Raw genomic sequence first — 17,405 nt, 5'->3', positions numbered from 1 at the left:
ATGTGACTCATAGTTTTACATCAAAAGCTGCTGATAAAGGAAACTCAGCTTTTATTTATTTATTTATTTATTTATTTATTATTTATTTATTTATTTATTTGAGATGGAGTCTCACTCTGTTGCCCAGGCTGGAGTGCACTGGCACGATCATGGCTCACTGCAACCTCTGCCTCCCAGGTTCGAGTGATCCTCCTGCCTCAGCCTCCCTAGTAGCTAAGATTACAGGCATGAGCCACCATGTCCGGCTAATTTTTGTATTTTTAGTAGAGACGGGGTTTCGCCATGTTGGCCAGGCTGGTCTTGAACTCCTGCTGACCTCAGGTGATCCATCCGCCTCAGCCTCCCAAAGTGCTGGGATTACAGGTGTGAGCCACTGTGCCCTGCCAGAAACTCAGTTTATTTGGGCCATCATAGAAGACTAGAAAATGAAGCAGTTGGTTGTCAGTTTTACATTACTAATTTACTTAAATATTGGACAGATAATTTATCTTTTGCTTTGAGTGCCTAATCCATTGGCTGGGACAAAAATTCGGGTATATTGGTTTAGTTAATGTAGGAAGTCAGATTTAATAGAATATTACTTCAGAGTAATTGCCATAGCTCAATAGCAAGTCTTCTGGTGAAATACATTTATACCCATTATCTAGACTTTGCTTTTAATTTATTCTGTCTTAACTATTGTATTTTACACCTTTCTTCTCTACAGGTAATCAATTGTTTCCCCAAACAATGGTTCATGAATCTGAAAGGAGAAAGGACTATTTCTCAGTTAGAAAACTTTTGTCGATACCTGGTACACTTAGCAGATACAATTTATAGAAACAGTATCGGGTGCTCTGATGTGGAAAAAAGAAATGCAAGGTAATTTTGTAATTAATGAAATGGTAATCTAGAGTTGTTTTAGTTAAAATGCTTTAAGTAGAGATGTTTATATTTTAAATTGTATGCTCACTTAGTATTATAAACCTACCAAAAATGCACATAATATTTTATTTTTGTGGTTTTTACTTTATCTTTTTTCAATATGTTGTTTATGAAGATACTAAGGGAAGACTTCTAGTAAACACCGGCCCTCAAGGGAGCATATAAATGGTGGTTTTCTGTATCTTCCCTCCTTGAAGAACTAGAGAGGTCTCAGACTCTTGGAGGTTCATTATACAGATGTAAATTCAAGATTTTTTCCCAATTTGGGGAGTTGTTTTTTTTTTTTTTTTTTTAAATCCATATTACGGGCTGGAGGTTATCACTCATGGTTTTTTGGGAGCAACTTATTTCTAATTTTCAGCAAGGGTTGCAAGAAACGAGTGAATGAACCATTAGCCTTTCTGTGGACATTAATTTGTGGATGTTCAGGTAATTTGGGGATAAATCTCTAGCATAAAAAGTAAATAATAACACTAACTAGGGCAGTTTGAAGGAATTTTCTTTTTAAAATTTTAATTTCATGTGTCTTCATAATGTCAAAGTTTCATTTTAGTTTAGCTCACACCATTAGTCCTACCCTGTAACAAAACCTTTCTCTGTTCCCTCATTCCCCTTTCTTGAAAAAGGACCTTATTTTCCTGTGAGAAAATTGGATATTTTTTCACAATAAAATTAAAGTAGATATTAAAGATTTTAATGGTGAAATACTTTGGCAGGTGATTTTGGTTTTTTAAATTTTGTTCTTAGTGTGTGTCATTTTGTTATTTGTTGGTACTAATTTTTTTCTCAGTGTGTTGTTTTCTGCGAGATAAATATTACCACATTTTAAACTTTGATTTACATGTATTTAACAGTGTTTCTGTGGGAGTTAAATATCAACAAATAATGTTTACTTTCCTACAGAAAAGAACTTTATCAGCTGTGGAAGCACTTGGTTTGCGCAATGCACAAAGCAGGTTTCACGTGTGCTGCAAAGTTTTGCAAATTCTAATTCTTCCCTAATAGGCGCTTACTACAATTCTGTAGATAAGACAATTACTAATGTCATATTATGTCTTGTTTCTCATGAGGGGTTCAAGCTTAATGTTAAAACAGTCATTCTTAAACAGTCCCTGGACCAGCAGTATCATCATGGCCTGGGAGTTCAATAGACCTGCAAGTTCTCGGGCCCCACTCTGGGCCTACTGAATAGCACTCTTGGGGTGAGGTCAGGGGTGATCTGTGTTTCAACAGTTCTCTAGGTAATTGTGATGTGTGCCAAATTTGAGGATTACTTCATAATAAGAAAGCAGAATGACTTCTAACTGGGGTGATCAGGAAAGTCAGATTATGCTTTAGTGAATTTTGGCAGAGTGGAAATTATGCTGGATCTTGATGGGTTGGTGATGAAGAGACACAAATATCATTCATTTATTCCTTTATTTATTTATTTATTTAGAGATGGAGTCCCACTCTGTCACCCAGGCTGGAGTGCAGTGACTTGATCTCAGCTTACTGCAACTTCTGCCACCCTGGTTCAAGAGATTCTCCTACCTCAACCTCCTGAGTAGCTGGGATTGCAGGCTTCTGCCACTGTGCCTAGCTACTTTTGTATTTTTAGTAGAGACGGGGTTTCACCATTTTGGACAGGCTGGTCTTGAACTCCTGACCTCGTGATTCACTGGCTTCGGCCTCGCAAAGTGCTGGGATTACAGGTGTGAGTCCCGCACCCGGCCAGGCGACTCAAATATCATTTGTGTTCCAGGTATACTCTAAAAGAGCCAGGACTCCAGTTTGGGAAGGAATGAGACAGGCCTCTGAAGTAGTTTGAAAACAGATTGCTTTCTTTTCTTTCTAGGTATTAATGAAACACATTGATTTGAATGAATTCTCTGTTTTGTTTTTTAAAATGGGTCCCCTGTCTCTGTGTTAGTCATTTAAACATATGTAAGTTTTGTTTTATATGGATAAATCTAGAATTTTTTTACATGCTTTAGCTTACATATTTTTGTTTCCCTTCTTGCAAATGTGTGCTTAGAAAAATTGATTGCAGAAGCTCTAATATGCCATTAAATCAGTAGCAAATTTTCTCTTGGATGTACTAATTAATGAAATGCTGCTACATTTTTTTTCTTTCAGGGAAAACATAAAACAGATAGTAAAACTCCTTGCAAGTGTTCGAGCTTTGGATCATGCTATGTCTGTTGCAAGTGAGCACAATGTGAAAGAATTTAAGTCTTTGATTGAAGGAAAATAGATCTGTGAGACTGAAAAGGCTACTTGCTTGATTACCATTCCCAATGTGTAAATTTTGTATATATGTAAAGTTTTTAAACTGTAAAATAGCGATTCTTGTTTTAATACAAAAAACATTATATTCAGTACTGTGTCCTTAAATGAGATTTCTTCAGAATGAAAGGAATTCAAATTATTTCTAGGAGTCTATGAATGTTTTCTTTACTGCCCATCATACTTTGTTTACAGAAGTATTTTGTATGGTCATTCAAATTAACCCTCTCAGTTAATTGTCCTCTATAAACAATGTGTGCAGTGTAAATTGTGTAATTATGCATATATATATTTATACCACCATGGACTTACTTTCACACTGGAAATTTGTGGTGTTTTTCTACAGAGGAAGCCTTTTAACAGTAGAAAATTATCTGGTAGCAAATTGTCTTAGGGAAATTACTACACTGTTGTAACAAAAGGGCTGGCAAGTGGCTAAATGTTCATTACCTTTTGGTTAGCGTTGCTGTCACTGTAGCTGTGCTGCCTTAACATTGAGAGTTGAGTTGTGGACTTAGTCATTGAGTGAATGTTGAACTTTCTTCCTTGAATCAGCCTTAGAGTCAACTGTGGGTTTAATATGAACGTTAAATGATATATGCAACATAGTTTCAAATGGAACATAGAAATTTCACTTTTGAAAATAATAAACCCACAACCTAATTGCATGGTTTTGGGCTGACCATCCTGTCTCATTCATGATTTTACTCCCTGCCCAGCTTGCAGATACATGCATTTGAATTTTAGTAGTCTGTCATATTTAAAATCCCACATATGTGAGTTAAATATGCAATAAAGAATACGCCTTGCTGATTAGCCACACCCAGGCAATTTAATATCCATGGTCTTCTATAATGTTTATACCACATTGTAAATATTCAGAAAACTTGTTTTAAAGTTTATGCCTTCTCATTCTGTGATTTTCAAAAGAGGAATTTTTTGGAAATTAAGGACTATCGTTTGATAATTATAATATGTAATTAAGCTTTAGCCAAGCATTAAATTAATTTTTAAATATATCCTTCGTTGTATTTTCCTGATGACTAATTTTGCAGCATTTCAAATGATTCTAATGAAGTGGGGCTATGAGCCGGTCTATATGTACCCTTGATCAGGACATAATATGTAGAACAGTGTCATGCCCTCCATTTGTTCTGTCGATTTTATCTCATCCTTACATATTATAAATTACCTAGTCTTGGGTATGTTCTTATAACAGTCGGGTATGTCCTTATAACAGTCGGGTATGTCCTTATAACAGCTGTTATAAGGAGAGTAGAGCCACAGTTGCCTAACAGCTGTTATAAGGACATACCCGAGACTAGGTAATTTATAATATGTAAGGATGAGAAGCTGTTATAAGGACATACCTGATACTAGGTAATTTATAAAGAGGTTTAATTGACTCAGTTCTGCATAGCTGGGGAGGCCTCAGGAAACTTACAGTCATGACAGAAGGCACCTCTTCACAGGGTAGCAGGAGACAGAATGAGTGCTGAGGGAAGCGGGAAGCCCCTTATAAAACCATGAGATTTAGTGAGAAGTCACTATCAGGAGAACACCATGGTGGAAACCGCCCCCACCCCATTCAGTTATCTGCACCTGGTCCCACCCTTGACATGTGGGGATTATTAACAATCCAAGGTGAGATTTGGATGGGGACACAGAGCCAAATCAAATCAGCATTCATTCTGGATGAATTTTTTTGTTACACCTTACTGGACTACTAAGTAGAATTAAAGTCAGAACACCTATTCTCATCTTAAATAGCATAAAACATATAAACATGTATATGTATCACATGCAGATCATTTGGGCCTTAAACTGCATGTTAAATCCAAACTCATTAGACTAGTTGCTCTGCTTTTAAGAACTCTTTTTTTTTTTTTTTTTTTTTTTTTTTTTTTTTTTGAGACGGAGTTTCACTCATGTTACCCAGGCTGGAGTGCAATGGCGCGATCTCGGCTCACTGCAACCTCCGCCTCCTGGGTTCAGGCAATTCTCCTGCCTCAGCCTCCTGAGTAGCTGGGATTACAGGCACGCGCCACCATGCCCAGCTAATTTTTTTGTACTTTTAGTAGGACGGGGTTTCACCATGTTGACCGGGATGGTCTCGATCTCTTGACCTCGTGATCCACCCGCCTCGGCCTCCCAAAGTACTGGGATTACAGGCTTGAGCCACCGCGCCCGGCTTAAGAACTCTTAAACTCAGACTTTTTATCCTATGAAATCTGTCAGGCTGTATTGGTTTTAGAAATGGGTTTGAACATCACAGTAGGAATTTGATGTAAGCTACATAAAACCAGTGGTTTTTCTATCTCAGTCAGAACATTTTTATTTCTGAAATAGCCTAAGGATATTTCTTATGAAAGGAATTCTGAAAAGAAAATCCAAAGGGTTACGTTTTAATAAAACTGGTTTTGCTTTTCAGTTTCTTTCTTCTGGACCAATCCTCTGAGATTAACTGCAAAACAAGTGACAAATGTTTTTGAAAAGGAAGGCAACTTTATTGAAACAACATAAACCACAGTCAAAAGAGTGATTAGTACTACTGTAGCCAATGATGTCAATGTCTCACCATGTCCCTGTTCTTGCCACTGGTGTCCTCTTGCAAGCACCTGCTCCTCTGCCTGAGGGGTTTTCCTTGGCCTGTGCAACAGGCTGGAGTGTCCTTGAGATATTTCTTGGAACAGACCTCAGCCAAGGGAGGAAAGGAATTGGAGGTTAAATGATCCAGTGTGTCAGTCAGGGTCCTCCTGGGAGCAGACACTGAGATGGCATTAAATGTCCAAGAAGTTTATTGCGGGGGAATGCATATAAGAGAAAATGGAGGGGAGCCTGCAGGCGGCTGGGAAAGCTGTCAGACAACAAGGCAGGCAGGCCTGACCTATGTGAGGAAGGAGGGAAGGATGATCTTAAACATTAGTGCAGTTCTAAAGTTTCAGCAGGGCCAGCCACAACAGTTATGGTCCACATTGCCTACAAGAGGTCTTCAGTTGAGTAGAGCCACAGTTGCCTGCAGTGGTAACATTAACCAGCACCCAGACTTGGCCAAAATATTGAAAATGCTAATGATAATTCTGGAATCATGAAACCCTTATAAAAATGGTCAAATGTTACAGAGCTGCAGTATACAATAGTTACTACATTGTAGTAGTTGTTTATGGTTACAAGAGCTCTTCTCATCTCTAACATGGTAATTAATACCTGTGAAATAAAGAGAGCCTTGCCATTCACTGATTATGACAAAACATCTGATCTGTTGTTTCAAGTAAATGAAAATGAGAAAAACAGCACTACATGTAGGAAGAACAATTAAATGTATCTGAAAGTTTGGGAGGTTATGTATTTTCCATAAACGTTGAAGACTCCCCTCCAGAACTGAAACTGTCTGTGGATACCGGGTTCACAGCTGCTAAGAGCTGCGTCAGACCGCCCAAACACAGGCTGAATTTTGTTATGTGGGATTGCAATCGATGTGCAATGTAGACTGGCTCCTGGCCTGCTTCTGGACTTCAGCCCCTAGTAATTTGTGTTCCCTTCCTGTCAGTCCTAACTCCAGCAGAGGCTTAAAGGATACAGTGATTCAGTACAATGAGACTCCCTAGCACATGACTCCTTAGGCTCTTGTTAAATATCTTTAGGAAAATGTACGAGAAAAGTGTTGAGAGAATACTGCAGAAATCATTTTAAGCTACTTTGCAAAAACATTTTGATCATGAAAGCTTATCTTTTATGTGTAACCTTAGTGAAACTGCTGTTGCTTTGGGACCCAGAGCCAACTGGAACAATGAACATCCCCCAGCTCTAATCTTGAAGGTTGAGCCCTGTTTCTGGCTCTGGCACTTTGATTTCCACGAGAATCCCTGTGTGTCATTAAAATAAACCCCCTTCATTTGATCTCTCTTCAGTTGGTCTCTTGTTCCAAATGAAAACACTTCATTTTTATTTATCACAAGTTTCCTGTTTGCTCTAGTGGCAATTTCCTGCCTATGGTACCTGCAAGTTATTTTTCAGTCTGTTTTTTTCTTTTTTCCACAGGGATTCTCCTCTCAAGCTTACTAGTTTTTATTCATAGGATTTCCATTTTTCTAATTTAAAATCTTATCCTTCACTGGTTACAATGAATTTCTTTAAAGAAAAAGCCAATGCTGTTTGTAACCTACTGTTGTGTTGCCTTTTAAGACCAGTTTTCTCTCTTTTTTTTTTTTTTCTTTTTTGGGACAGAATCTCTGCTGTCCAGACTCGAGTACAGTGGTGAGATCTTGGCTCACTGCAATCTCTGCCACCTGGGTTTAAGCAATTCTCCTGCCTCAGCCTCCGGAGTAGCTGGGATTACAGGCACCTGCTACTGCTCCCAGCTAATTTTTGTAGTTTTAGTAGAGATGAAGTTTCACCATCTTGGCCAAGCTGGTTTTGAACTCCTGACCTTGTGATCCACCCACCTCAGCCTCCCAAAGTGCTGGGATTACAAGCGTGAGCCACCAAACCTGGCCTATTTTCTCTTTAACAGTGAGCCATTTCTTTCACAGTCATTAGTGGGGAACATGGCCAGGTACAACCAGGGTCTGCAGATCCTGCTATACTATACTATATCAGGATCAGGATCTGCAGAGCACTATATTAATTGCTCTGCAGATCCTGATCTTGATATAAAAGCCTGTGTAACCTGAAAAGCTGTTAAAGGTTACTGAATCAGACTATTAATATTTCCCTGATTTTCCATGTTGTCTAGCATTTTTGACCAAAATAAGCCAAGAGAAAAGCAGGTGCTACTACTAATTCACAAAGTAAACATCTGTCAAAATTTGTAGCCATGTACATGATATAGTTTTTTAATGTCATTGTTTGGGATGATCACTAGTCATCTATAAATAAGTAAATTCTTATATACTCTGCCTGAGCCATACTATTAGGTTGGGCTATATATTGCCACTATGTGAGTTGTTTTTCCTATGAAAATAACAATTCCATGTTTCCACATAATCAATTACATATTTCAAGTAGAGTTGCTCATAGGAGAAATAACTCACTCACAAATCAGCGAGTTATTTGACAAACCCTAAAATTGAGGGTGTCTTCAATTTGTTCTATTAGATGTGATATCTGAAACATCTACCTGAGGCTGTCTCTCTCCTGATAGAAAGTCACATCAGCCTTGTGTTAATTTCTTGTAGCTGGTGTAACAAATTACCATGAACTGGGTGGTCTAAACAACAAAAATGTATTTTCTCACAGTTCTGGAGGCCAGACTCAGCAGGGCCATGCTCTTTCCAAAGGCTCTAGGCTCGAATGCTTCCTTGTCTCTTCCAACTTCTGACAGCTGCTGACATAGCTTGGCTATGGCCACATTACTCCAATCTCTGCTGTTGTCTTCACATCACCTCTCTCTTTCTCTTTCTCTCTCTGTCTGTCTCTAGTGTGTGTGTGTGTGTTTGTGTGTCTAAATTTCCTCTGCCTCCCTGTTATAGGGACACTTGTGATTGCCTAGGGCCCATCTGGATAATCCAAAATAATCTCAAGACCCCTTAATCAAATCTGCAAATTAGCCTAAATTAACATTCAAGTTCAAGAGATTAATGTAAGGATATCTTTTTTGAAGTGGCATTTTTTTAGCTTCCCACAGGCTCTTCACTGCCCAGTTTCAAAGGTCGAGTTGGTGTCAGCCTGTCTCTGCAGGCCCTTAGGATCTCACTAAGAAGTTTGTGTATGCCACTTAACCTATATTTTTAAGTCAGCCTGCCCCCAAAACATTTCAAGGTCAGTGAAAATTTTTTCCAGCTATTGTCAAATGCTGTAACAGAAGTGGAAGTATCAATAGGAAAGAGGGACAAGATTAAAACGCCTCTAGTAAAATAGCCTTTATGTTTTTCAAACTCTGGGCATGTGTTTTTTCATGACTAAAATGAGATGTGGAAAAGCTGTGGCCTTCTAACAAGTCTTGTTACCCACCCCTCCTCCCCCCAGTTTAATTTGAAGAAAGAAGCAAGAATTCCAACTCAGAACCCAGAAATTTTGACCTAAATCTCCTTAGTCCAAAATAAAAAGGGACCAGGAATACGCAGAACACTTGTTCCTAAGAGAGCTTGGTAGCTTAGTACCCACGCTTCCCACTATAAGAAGCGAAGCGTTTCTAGTAGCCTTACAGACACACAGGCATGATGGAAAGGATTTTGGGTTTTGGAGTAAGCATGTCTGGTTTCAGGCCCCAGCTTCCCTTGAAACTGAGTGATTTCAGTTGTCATAAAAGCTACCTCCCAAGCAATGCATTTGATATCAACAGCTTTTCTGAGACAGTACTGAGATAGAATTCCCCTCCAGTTCTTAGAACTAAATCAAGAATCTTTGTATTTCTCCTCCATGACTTGAAGTGGCTTCTTTTCTAATAAATTATAACTAGTTCAGTGTCCTGAAATCAGGGTGGATGCAGCTTCTCTAAAATGGATGGAAAAATCAAGTCACATGACAGGGCCTGAAGGGGGAAATGATTTTTGCAACATAACCAAATTTAAATTCTGCCTTGGCTGTTAAAAATCAGAAGGGGAAGAGGTAAAGAAAAAGCAAACGCAAGTGGAAACAGTTTGAGTGGGGGGTTCTTCAGGTTTTCAACTGCTTTCTGCTTTGTAGGCTTTGACTTCATTCTTATTAGGTCTACTCAATAGAAACAAATAAGAACTCTATGAGACACGCTGATATTAGCCAGGAAGCACGATCTGTTGAAAAATAAGGATGAGATAAAACAGGTGCCTTTAGTTACTAAATTCAACGGTAGGCAAAAGGTATTCATCCATTAGTGGCAACCACAGCTGTCGCTGTTGTGGCCTCCCTACAGCCATGTTTTGTTGGACTCAGCCTTGAGATCGTGGTTTGTGACTTCCCACTCTCCACCGAATACACCTGAGCACTCTTCGATAGAACCCTGTGAGCTCCAGAACACACAAGAAAAGGCACTGAACAGAGAACTGTTTCAGAGCAAGCATTAGTTTTTCTTCTGCTACCTACCCAGATGCTGAGACTAGGAACTCGGTGCCTTTTGCTGGGCGACACCATGGACAGCTCTTCAAGCGCCACCTGGTTGGCTCGGCGAGCCGACCGTCTCCCTCCTTGCCCGTCAGGCCCGTGAGGGTGGCAGGGGGTGGTCCTGACGCCCAGCTTGGGCAGCAGCAAAACGCAGCCCCCCAAGCTCTTCCCCGGAGTCCCTCCCTGGCGCTCACGCTCTGAAGAGCCCATGCGAGGGGACCAAGGAGGCCGGATCTTTCCTCTCCCTGCACCCCCGGCGGTGGGATCCGCAGCTGCGTCCTGGAGGCGGCAGCTGGAGGCGAAGATTGCTAGAGGCGGAGGTTGCGGCAGCCCGCTGGTGCTCGGCCCGGCAGGTTGGCCCCCGAGTGGGCGTGGCCTCCCTCCTGACGCCCCGCCCCTTCCCTCTCAAGGGGCGGATCTTCCGTCCCCGCCCGCTGCGCAATGCGGAAGAGATGGGCCTGCTGGAGAGGAAGTGACGCTTCCGGCGGCTGTGGCGGCGGCTGCGGGAGAAGGAGGAGGAGGAGCCGGAGGAAGAGGTGAGCAAGCCGGCGGGGGGCGGGGAGCGGTCGCGGCCAGACCCACCGGCAGCCGGGCGGGCGGGCGGACGTCTCCGAGAGCAGCCTCCGCAGCCGCAGCTTCAGCGGGAGCGGTGAGGGGCGACCTCAAGAGGCCGGGATGCGGGAGGGCGGGCGGGGTTGTAAGGAGACCTCGGGTGTGCCAGGCGCCGCGTCGGGCCGGGAGCTTTGGTGACAGCGGCTGTCAGCCTGCCCGCGGGAACGAACCGAATCCGCCTGGGCGCGGGGGCAGCTCTTCTGGCGCATAAATGGAGGGGTTGGGCTGCTCCGGTCCTCAGTCTCTCTGAGAAAGAGCGGTTTTCCTGGGCGGTCGACTGCCCGGGACCCCTGAGGAGCCCGAGTCGGGTCGGTGCCCCGAGTCGTGACTCTTCCCGGGTGGCCATTCGTATTTTTCAGCCCCACCTGCCGTCCCCCTAGCCGGCGGTAGCCCGGGGCAGGGGAGGCGGCGGTAACCTGTGCGGTTTCCCTTGCCCTTCGTCGCCACCCCCAGGAGAGCCTGTCGCGTAGGATAATCCTTTTCCTCCTCCTGCCCCCTAAGGAGCTTTGAACCGGCCTTGTCACCCTTCCTACCCACCGCCGCTCCTTTCCCCTCGAAGGAACTTGAAGTTTCCGAATCGGTTCCCTTTCAACGTAGTGACAGATCTTGAAGCAGGAAGCTGATAAACAACTCCGAACGAAATACGCTCAAAATTTTTCCTTTCAGTAAGCATAAATTAAACGGGAAACTCATCTTAACCAAACCGTTGATGGACTTACAGTGCTAAAACCGTGTCTTGCCTTGGTGTGAGAATTGGTAGCTTTTCCTCTTGCTTTTTGGTAAAATTAAGTGACGACTTATCTTTTGGAATAAGCCATTTTCTCCCTGAGCTGTCTGTTTTTCCCCACCCCAACCCCCCATCAAAACCTGGCAGGGAGGGACTTCTGGATGCTTTGCAGTGCTTGCTGCAGAAGGAAACATCAGCTTCATTTGCTTTGCTTTGCTTGATTTTCACAGGGCTGCCTCAGAAGAAAGGAGAATGGCGTTCAGTAAAGGATTCCGGATCTATCACAAACTGGACCCCCCACCTTTCAGCCTCATAGTGGAAACTAGGCATAAGGAAGAATGTCTCATGTTCGAGTCTGGGGCTGTTGCGGTGCTCTGTAAGTCATCTGTTAGAACTCAACTTGTCATGGTCTCTGATTTGATTTCAAATAATTCAGATTCAACCATTTTTTAGAAAAGAGCCTGACAGCGCTTTCACTGTATTTCCTCTAGCAGATTATGCTTATATTTCCTTTTAATCAACCTTATTTTCCTGCAAACTTTTTGTTAACAGGTTTTTGTTGAGGGGATGCAGGGAGATGCAGGTTTTGGTTGCAGGATTTTGCTTTCTTGGGTTCTGCTGCTGCTTCTAAAAGTAAATTTTTTTCAAATAAATATTGTTGCAGTTTGTATCATATCACATAAACCCATACAAGATCTTGCTTGACATATTTACTAGTAGGTTAGTTATAGTAGTAGATATGATCTAATATTATCCAGTATTCTTGAGGTATTTATGTTACCGCTGTTATGTTTTCATTAAGGGAATTGTAAACAACCTCTAGGATTTCATGTGAGATACATGATTGATTTCATATTATTTAAAAAAGTATTTTGATAGTCTAATTTAAAGAAAAAGACTACTGTACCACACACAATAAAGGTAGGTTAGTAAGATTTGAGTTATCTTGTGGGCAGATGGATGAAATTAAAATTAATTTGAATACTATGTTTCTTAATGTAAGATTCGCCAGGTGTGGGGGCTCATGCTTGTAGTCCCAGCACTTTGGGAGACCAAGGCGGCCAGATTGCTTAAGCTGGAGATTTCAAGACCAGTCAAGGCAGCATGTACAGCCCCTTCTGTACAAAAAGTAGTCTGGCCTCGTGGTGCACACCTTTAGTCCCGGCTACTCAGGAGGCTAAGGTGGGCGGATTGATTGAGCCTGGAAGGTCGAGACTGCAGTGAGCCTTGATCTCACCACTGCACTCCAGCTTGGGCAACACAGTGAGACCCTGTTTCAAAAATTAAAAAGAAAAAAATATGTATGTGATTTTATATATATTTGTATAATTATATATGTTTTATATATATATGTGTATATATATATGTTTTTTTAATATATATATGTATGACTTAGGCAGATAATCCCAGTTTGGGGCTATTTCAAATGTGATAATATTTTTTAGAGGTTTGCAAGTGTTAATTACTTGTTCTTTATTGTGGTTTTGCTGTGTTAGGATTAGTTTACTGATTATATCTTTATAAATTAAAAACAGTATTTGAAAGGCATACTTACAAATATAAGCCCTTAAATACCTTAAACTAGTAAGCTTTCTCCAGCCTCAGTAAATGAAGCGCATAAGACCACACTCTTTACATATAGAGTATTAATATCAGTTAAAGTGTTAACTAAAATAGTATAATTGCATCTTGATGGAGAAAAAGATAGTGACATAATGAAAAGTTTTAAGCAAAGAACAGTGTATAAGAAATATATATATTTGGTACATATATTTTTTGAATGAAGGCGAAGGGGCTCTAGGTCTTCTAAGAAATAAGTATAAATAATATTGGCTATCCTCAATCAGTATGAACTTAATTGCTTCAAGTTTTTTTTTATATTTAAACCAAACTATACCTTGGTACAGTATTAATTTCCATTGCACATATTTTTATACTACAAGCGTAATTCTTATATTGATGAATTCTTAATTAAAATATCGGGGAGTGGGTGGGGCAAACATTTGCTTTCATATGGGAAGCTTTTTGGTGACATTACCTGACTTATAAATCTTGTATAAATTCTAAATGTTTCTTTAATTGTGTTTACTCATAATAGCAAGTCAGATTTCAGCTACAAACTGTGTATTACCTGTAGTTTTAGGATTATTGCTGCACTTTACTCCAAGGTTAGGAAAGCTAAGAATAACCATATTTCCAAAACCTCCAGCAGCCATCTTTTATGCCAAATAAGGGTTTGTTTTTACCAAAAGGCCCTAAAACGTTCATTTTGGCATTAATATGCATTCTGAGGAGAAAGAATGTAAAAATATTGTTCTAACTATTCTATTTTCTTTAGATTTAGACTGTGGATAATTCAGAAAAAAAAGTATATATGTCAGGGCTGGGCATGATCGCTCACACCTGTAATCCCAGCGCTTTGGGAGGCTGAAGTTGGGGGAATCATGAGATCAGGAGATCGAGACCATCCTAGCTAACATGGTGAAACCTTGTCTTTACTTAAAATACAAAAAAAATTAGCTGGGCATGGTGGCATGCACTTGTAGTCCCAGCTATTCAGGAGGCTGAGGCAGGAGAATCGCTTGAACCTGGAAGGCAGAGGTTGCAGTTTGCTGAGATCACTCCACTGCACTTCAGCCTGGGCAACAGAGTGAGACTCCCATCTCAAAAAAGAAAAAAAAAGAAAAAAGTAGTTGGAATATTGCCTCTTTCCATAAAGCTAATATAAATGGTTGTCTAATCTCTTGGAGTGTCATCATCTTTCCTACTAAACTTTACAGTAATACTTAAAATATTAATATTTAAAAGCTAAGAAACCTTTTTAAGCCATTTGACTTTTAAAATTAATTTGGCCTTCAGTTTGGAGTGATACCAATGTTTCTTCCTCCAAGATTGGAGTGCTGCCTTTCTAATCTGAGCCCATCTCAAAAAGTAAAAATAAAAAGGAAGTATGCACCTTGAGATACAAAGTAAGTTGTGGAGAAATGAAGAGAAGGTAGAGCCAAAGGTGAGCTGGAGTGGGTGGGGCAGAGTCTCATGAAGGAGGAAGACCGGAGTAGGACCTGAGTGGGACTGACAGGCTCAGTGGTATGATCATGGCTCACTGTAATTGAACTCCTTGAAACTCCCAGGCTCTGTTGATCCTCCTGCCTCAGCCTCCCAAGTAGCTAGGACTACAGGCACACACCACTATGCCCAAATAATTTTTTTGGTGTTTTTTGTAAATACAGCTAGTGCTCGACTTACCACCATGGTCGGGACCGCGGACCGGTCGTAACACGATTTGGTCGTAAGTTGAGTAGGCTATATGTACAGTTGAAATGGTGCACGCGGAGATGGTAGTGCTGCCGGAAGCTGGTCCGCACTGTCATACATCCAGCTGGGCAACGTTTGCGCTGCCAGACACGGAGCAGTCGTGGCTAGCGGTTGTGGTCATAAAGTCGAAAGGTCGTAAGTTGCATAGGTTGTAAGTCGATCAATACCTGGTACGGGGTTTCCCCATGTTGCCCTACTGATCTAAGACTCCTGGGTTCAAGGTATCCACCTGCCTCAGCCTCCCAAAGTGTTGGGATTACAGGCATGAGCCATTGCTCACAGCCAAGATGCATACTTCTTAGGTGCTGACTTTATTGTCTAAATGCTCATATGTAGGTGTTTTTCTTGAAAATAGGTGGTGAAAGTGACCCTAGCAGGATTTGGTATTTATGTACCAAAAGTTCCTAATTTCAGGTCTCTAGTTACCCTGGCTTTACTTTAAAGAGTAAAGTTTAAGCAATTTAAACATTTTAGTCAGCATACAGTGTTGAGGATTAGCAGTCACTTAATTTTCTTGGCTTATGCCAAAGTGCCATGAGATACCAAACATGAAATTTTATCTTTCATGTTATTAGCACATACCAAAAGGTTGCAAGTGAAAACAGCCTCAGACCGTGGATCCCCTTAGGGACCCGAGTGTTCACTAATGCAGCCTCAAGACTCTGTCTTTATGTCGATAGGATTCTAAGCTGAAATCAGTCATGGTGCCGACATCATGAGTGTTATAGTCACCTGGGCAGCTTTTACAAATAAATACTGATGTCTGAGCTCCAGTCCTCTGGATATTCTGATATAATTAGATTGTGATGCTTATTACTGAGCAAAGTTTATATAGGCCTTTCTATCTTTCTATGATAGATTAGGGGATTGCTGTTTTTTTTTTTTTTTTTTTTTGGCTTGCAGATTTTATCCAAAATAACCATGTTTTCAGAATTTTAATGATGTTGTCTTTTATGGGGCTACTAAGTAGTTTTCTTTGAAACCCTCAGGCTGAACCAAGTGCTAATACTCATGTGGCACTTTGAGTATAGTCCGTTCATATCATATGGAATTGTGCTTAGGTTTCTGTGTCTGGATGCCAGTAACTATTAACCACACTGTTAAGATTCTTCTGAAATGCCAATTTGAAATGTATATGATAAATGTTATTTATTACTTCTATAAGTACTATTAATTTGCTTCAAAATTACTTTTTTAAAATAGATAATACTTTTATTATTGATTTATTCTGTTGCATTTATTTATTTAAAACACCTTCCAAAATGTTCTTACCCTTAGATAACAGTTAATATGTTTTTTAGTAGCGTATCCATTTTTAGCATTACTCAGTTTTGAAAATTACTTGTACAGCAAATGTTTGATTAAATTGCAATTTGATGTCTCTGGAGCAGTGGTTCAGTGTAGCAAGTGAGCTCTGTGAGCAGTTTGCTGCATCTGTACCAGTTTAAGCGGCCACTGTGATGGTTAGCAAGGTATAAACAGTACATACTTTTTTCCTGGAAACAATTTATTAAGAGATAAAAGATATCTCTCAGCTTTGTGTACAATTCATTGTTCTTGGTCTTTCTACAGTTTATACACACGTACACAAAAACTCGCAGGGGAAGGACGGGGCATCAGTCTGACATATATGCATTCAGTTCATGCTATCATTATTTTACAGCCCATCTCAGACTTCAGTAAAGTGAATGATTCATTTTCTAGTTATATCCTAAATAGAAGATGGAGTAAAGAGAAGGTCAGCATATGGGAAATGGAGGATAATTCTGAAAACAAGTTACGAACCTCTATGTAAAACATGGGGATGTAAGGTGGTGCTGTAGATTCCTAACTCTTAAAATTAAAGCTTTTGCTCTTTTCCATATTACATGCTAGCATGGGAGTAAGGATGAATTGTTTTTATCTATCTAGTAGTAAGATTATTTTCAGGCTTTTCAAGCAGCGTAATTTGAGTCAGATTAGGATTCAAATCATGCCTTTTATAAATAGCAAGGCCATGTCACTAGACCTGGTTTTCCTCCAGGTTGTCCATATGAGATTTTTTGTCTACCTAATTTTTTCTTACAACATAAGTCATAATACTATATATAATACTGAGTTTATGTCATAATATAAGACAATATTCTGAGATCTTTATCACAGAATATGAAATATACTCTCTTTTCTATAAACTGCATAGTTTAAAGGACTAATCATAGTGAAGTAATAATGGTCACCATTTACTGGAAGTTTACTCTGCCAGTCACAACATTAAGCCAGAGGTTTTTAAGGTTCATTGTTTCATGGCGGCCTTATTATCTCATTAAGTTTTTCACAACACCCCTAGGCCACAAACAATACCTCTTAGTTCTGTTTGTTAAATAGTTAGGTCCAATAATTTTTGTGAACCAACAACTTTTGCAGCTGTTTGGAAAAAAATAATACAGAAAAAATAGGAAATTTATTTTCTTCATAAATAACCACAGTTTACTAATGAGATGTGTGTGCCTGTTGAGCACTGAATAGCTTTTCTTTTTGCTTTTCTTTCTTTTTTTTTTTT

The 17,405-nt window shown here is 40.2% G+C and overlaps 2 protein-coding genes across 20 annotated transcripts in view; both read left to right on the top strand.

Annotated features, from left to right (window-relative positions):
* Nucleotides 1–4,211, top strand: part of PAXBP1 (PAX3 and PAX7 binding protein 1) — a 38,876-nt gene extending 34,665 nt beyond the window's left edge. Inside the window, exons 17-18 of the mRNA XM_017526116.2 lie at nucleotides 707–861; nucleotides 3,043–4,211. Coding sequence (XP_017381605.1) covers nucleotides 707–861; nucleotides 3,043–3,160 — 273 coding nt within the window. The 3' untranslated portion in view covers nucleotides 3,161–4,211. The remainder of the gene's footprint in view (nucleotides 1–706; nucleotides 862–3,042) is intronic.
* Nucleotides 4,212–10,638: 6,427 nt separating this feature from the next.
* SYNJ1 (synaptojanin 1) overlaps nucleotides 10,639–17,405 on the top strand; it is an 87,598-nt gene continuing 80,831 nt past the window's right edge. For 12 of the 19 annotated variants that reach the window (XM_017526111.2, XM_017526107.2, XM_017526099.2 and 9 more), the window contains exons 1-2: nucleotides 10,639–10,748; nucleotides 11,782–11,927. In XM_017526111.2, coding sequence (XP_017381600.1) covers nucleotides 10,654–10,748; nucleotides 11,782–11,927 — 241 coding nt within the window. In that variant the 5' untranslated portion in view covers nucleotides 10,639–10,653. The other 7 variants (XM_017526115.2, XM_017526108.2, XM_017526106.2 and 4 more) reach the window with 3 other exon arrangements.

This window comes from Cebus imitator, unplaced genomic scaffold (genome assembly GCF_001604975.1).
Source record: "Cebus imitator isolate Cc_AM_T3 unplaced genomic scaffold, Cebus_imitator-1.0 Scaffold41, whole genome shotgun sequence".
Lineage (NCBI taxonomy): Eukaryota > Metazoa > Chordata > Mammalia > Primates > Cebidae > Cebus > Cebus imitator.
This window is presented reverse-complemented; position numbering and strand designations above follow the sequence as displayed.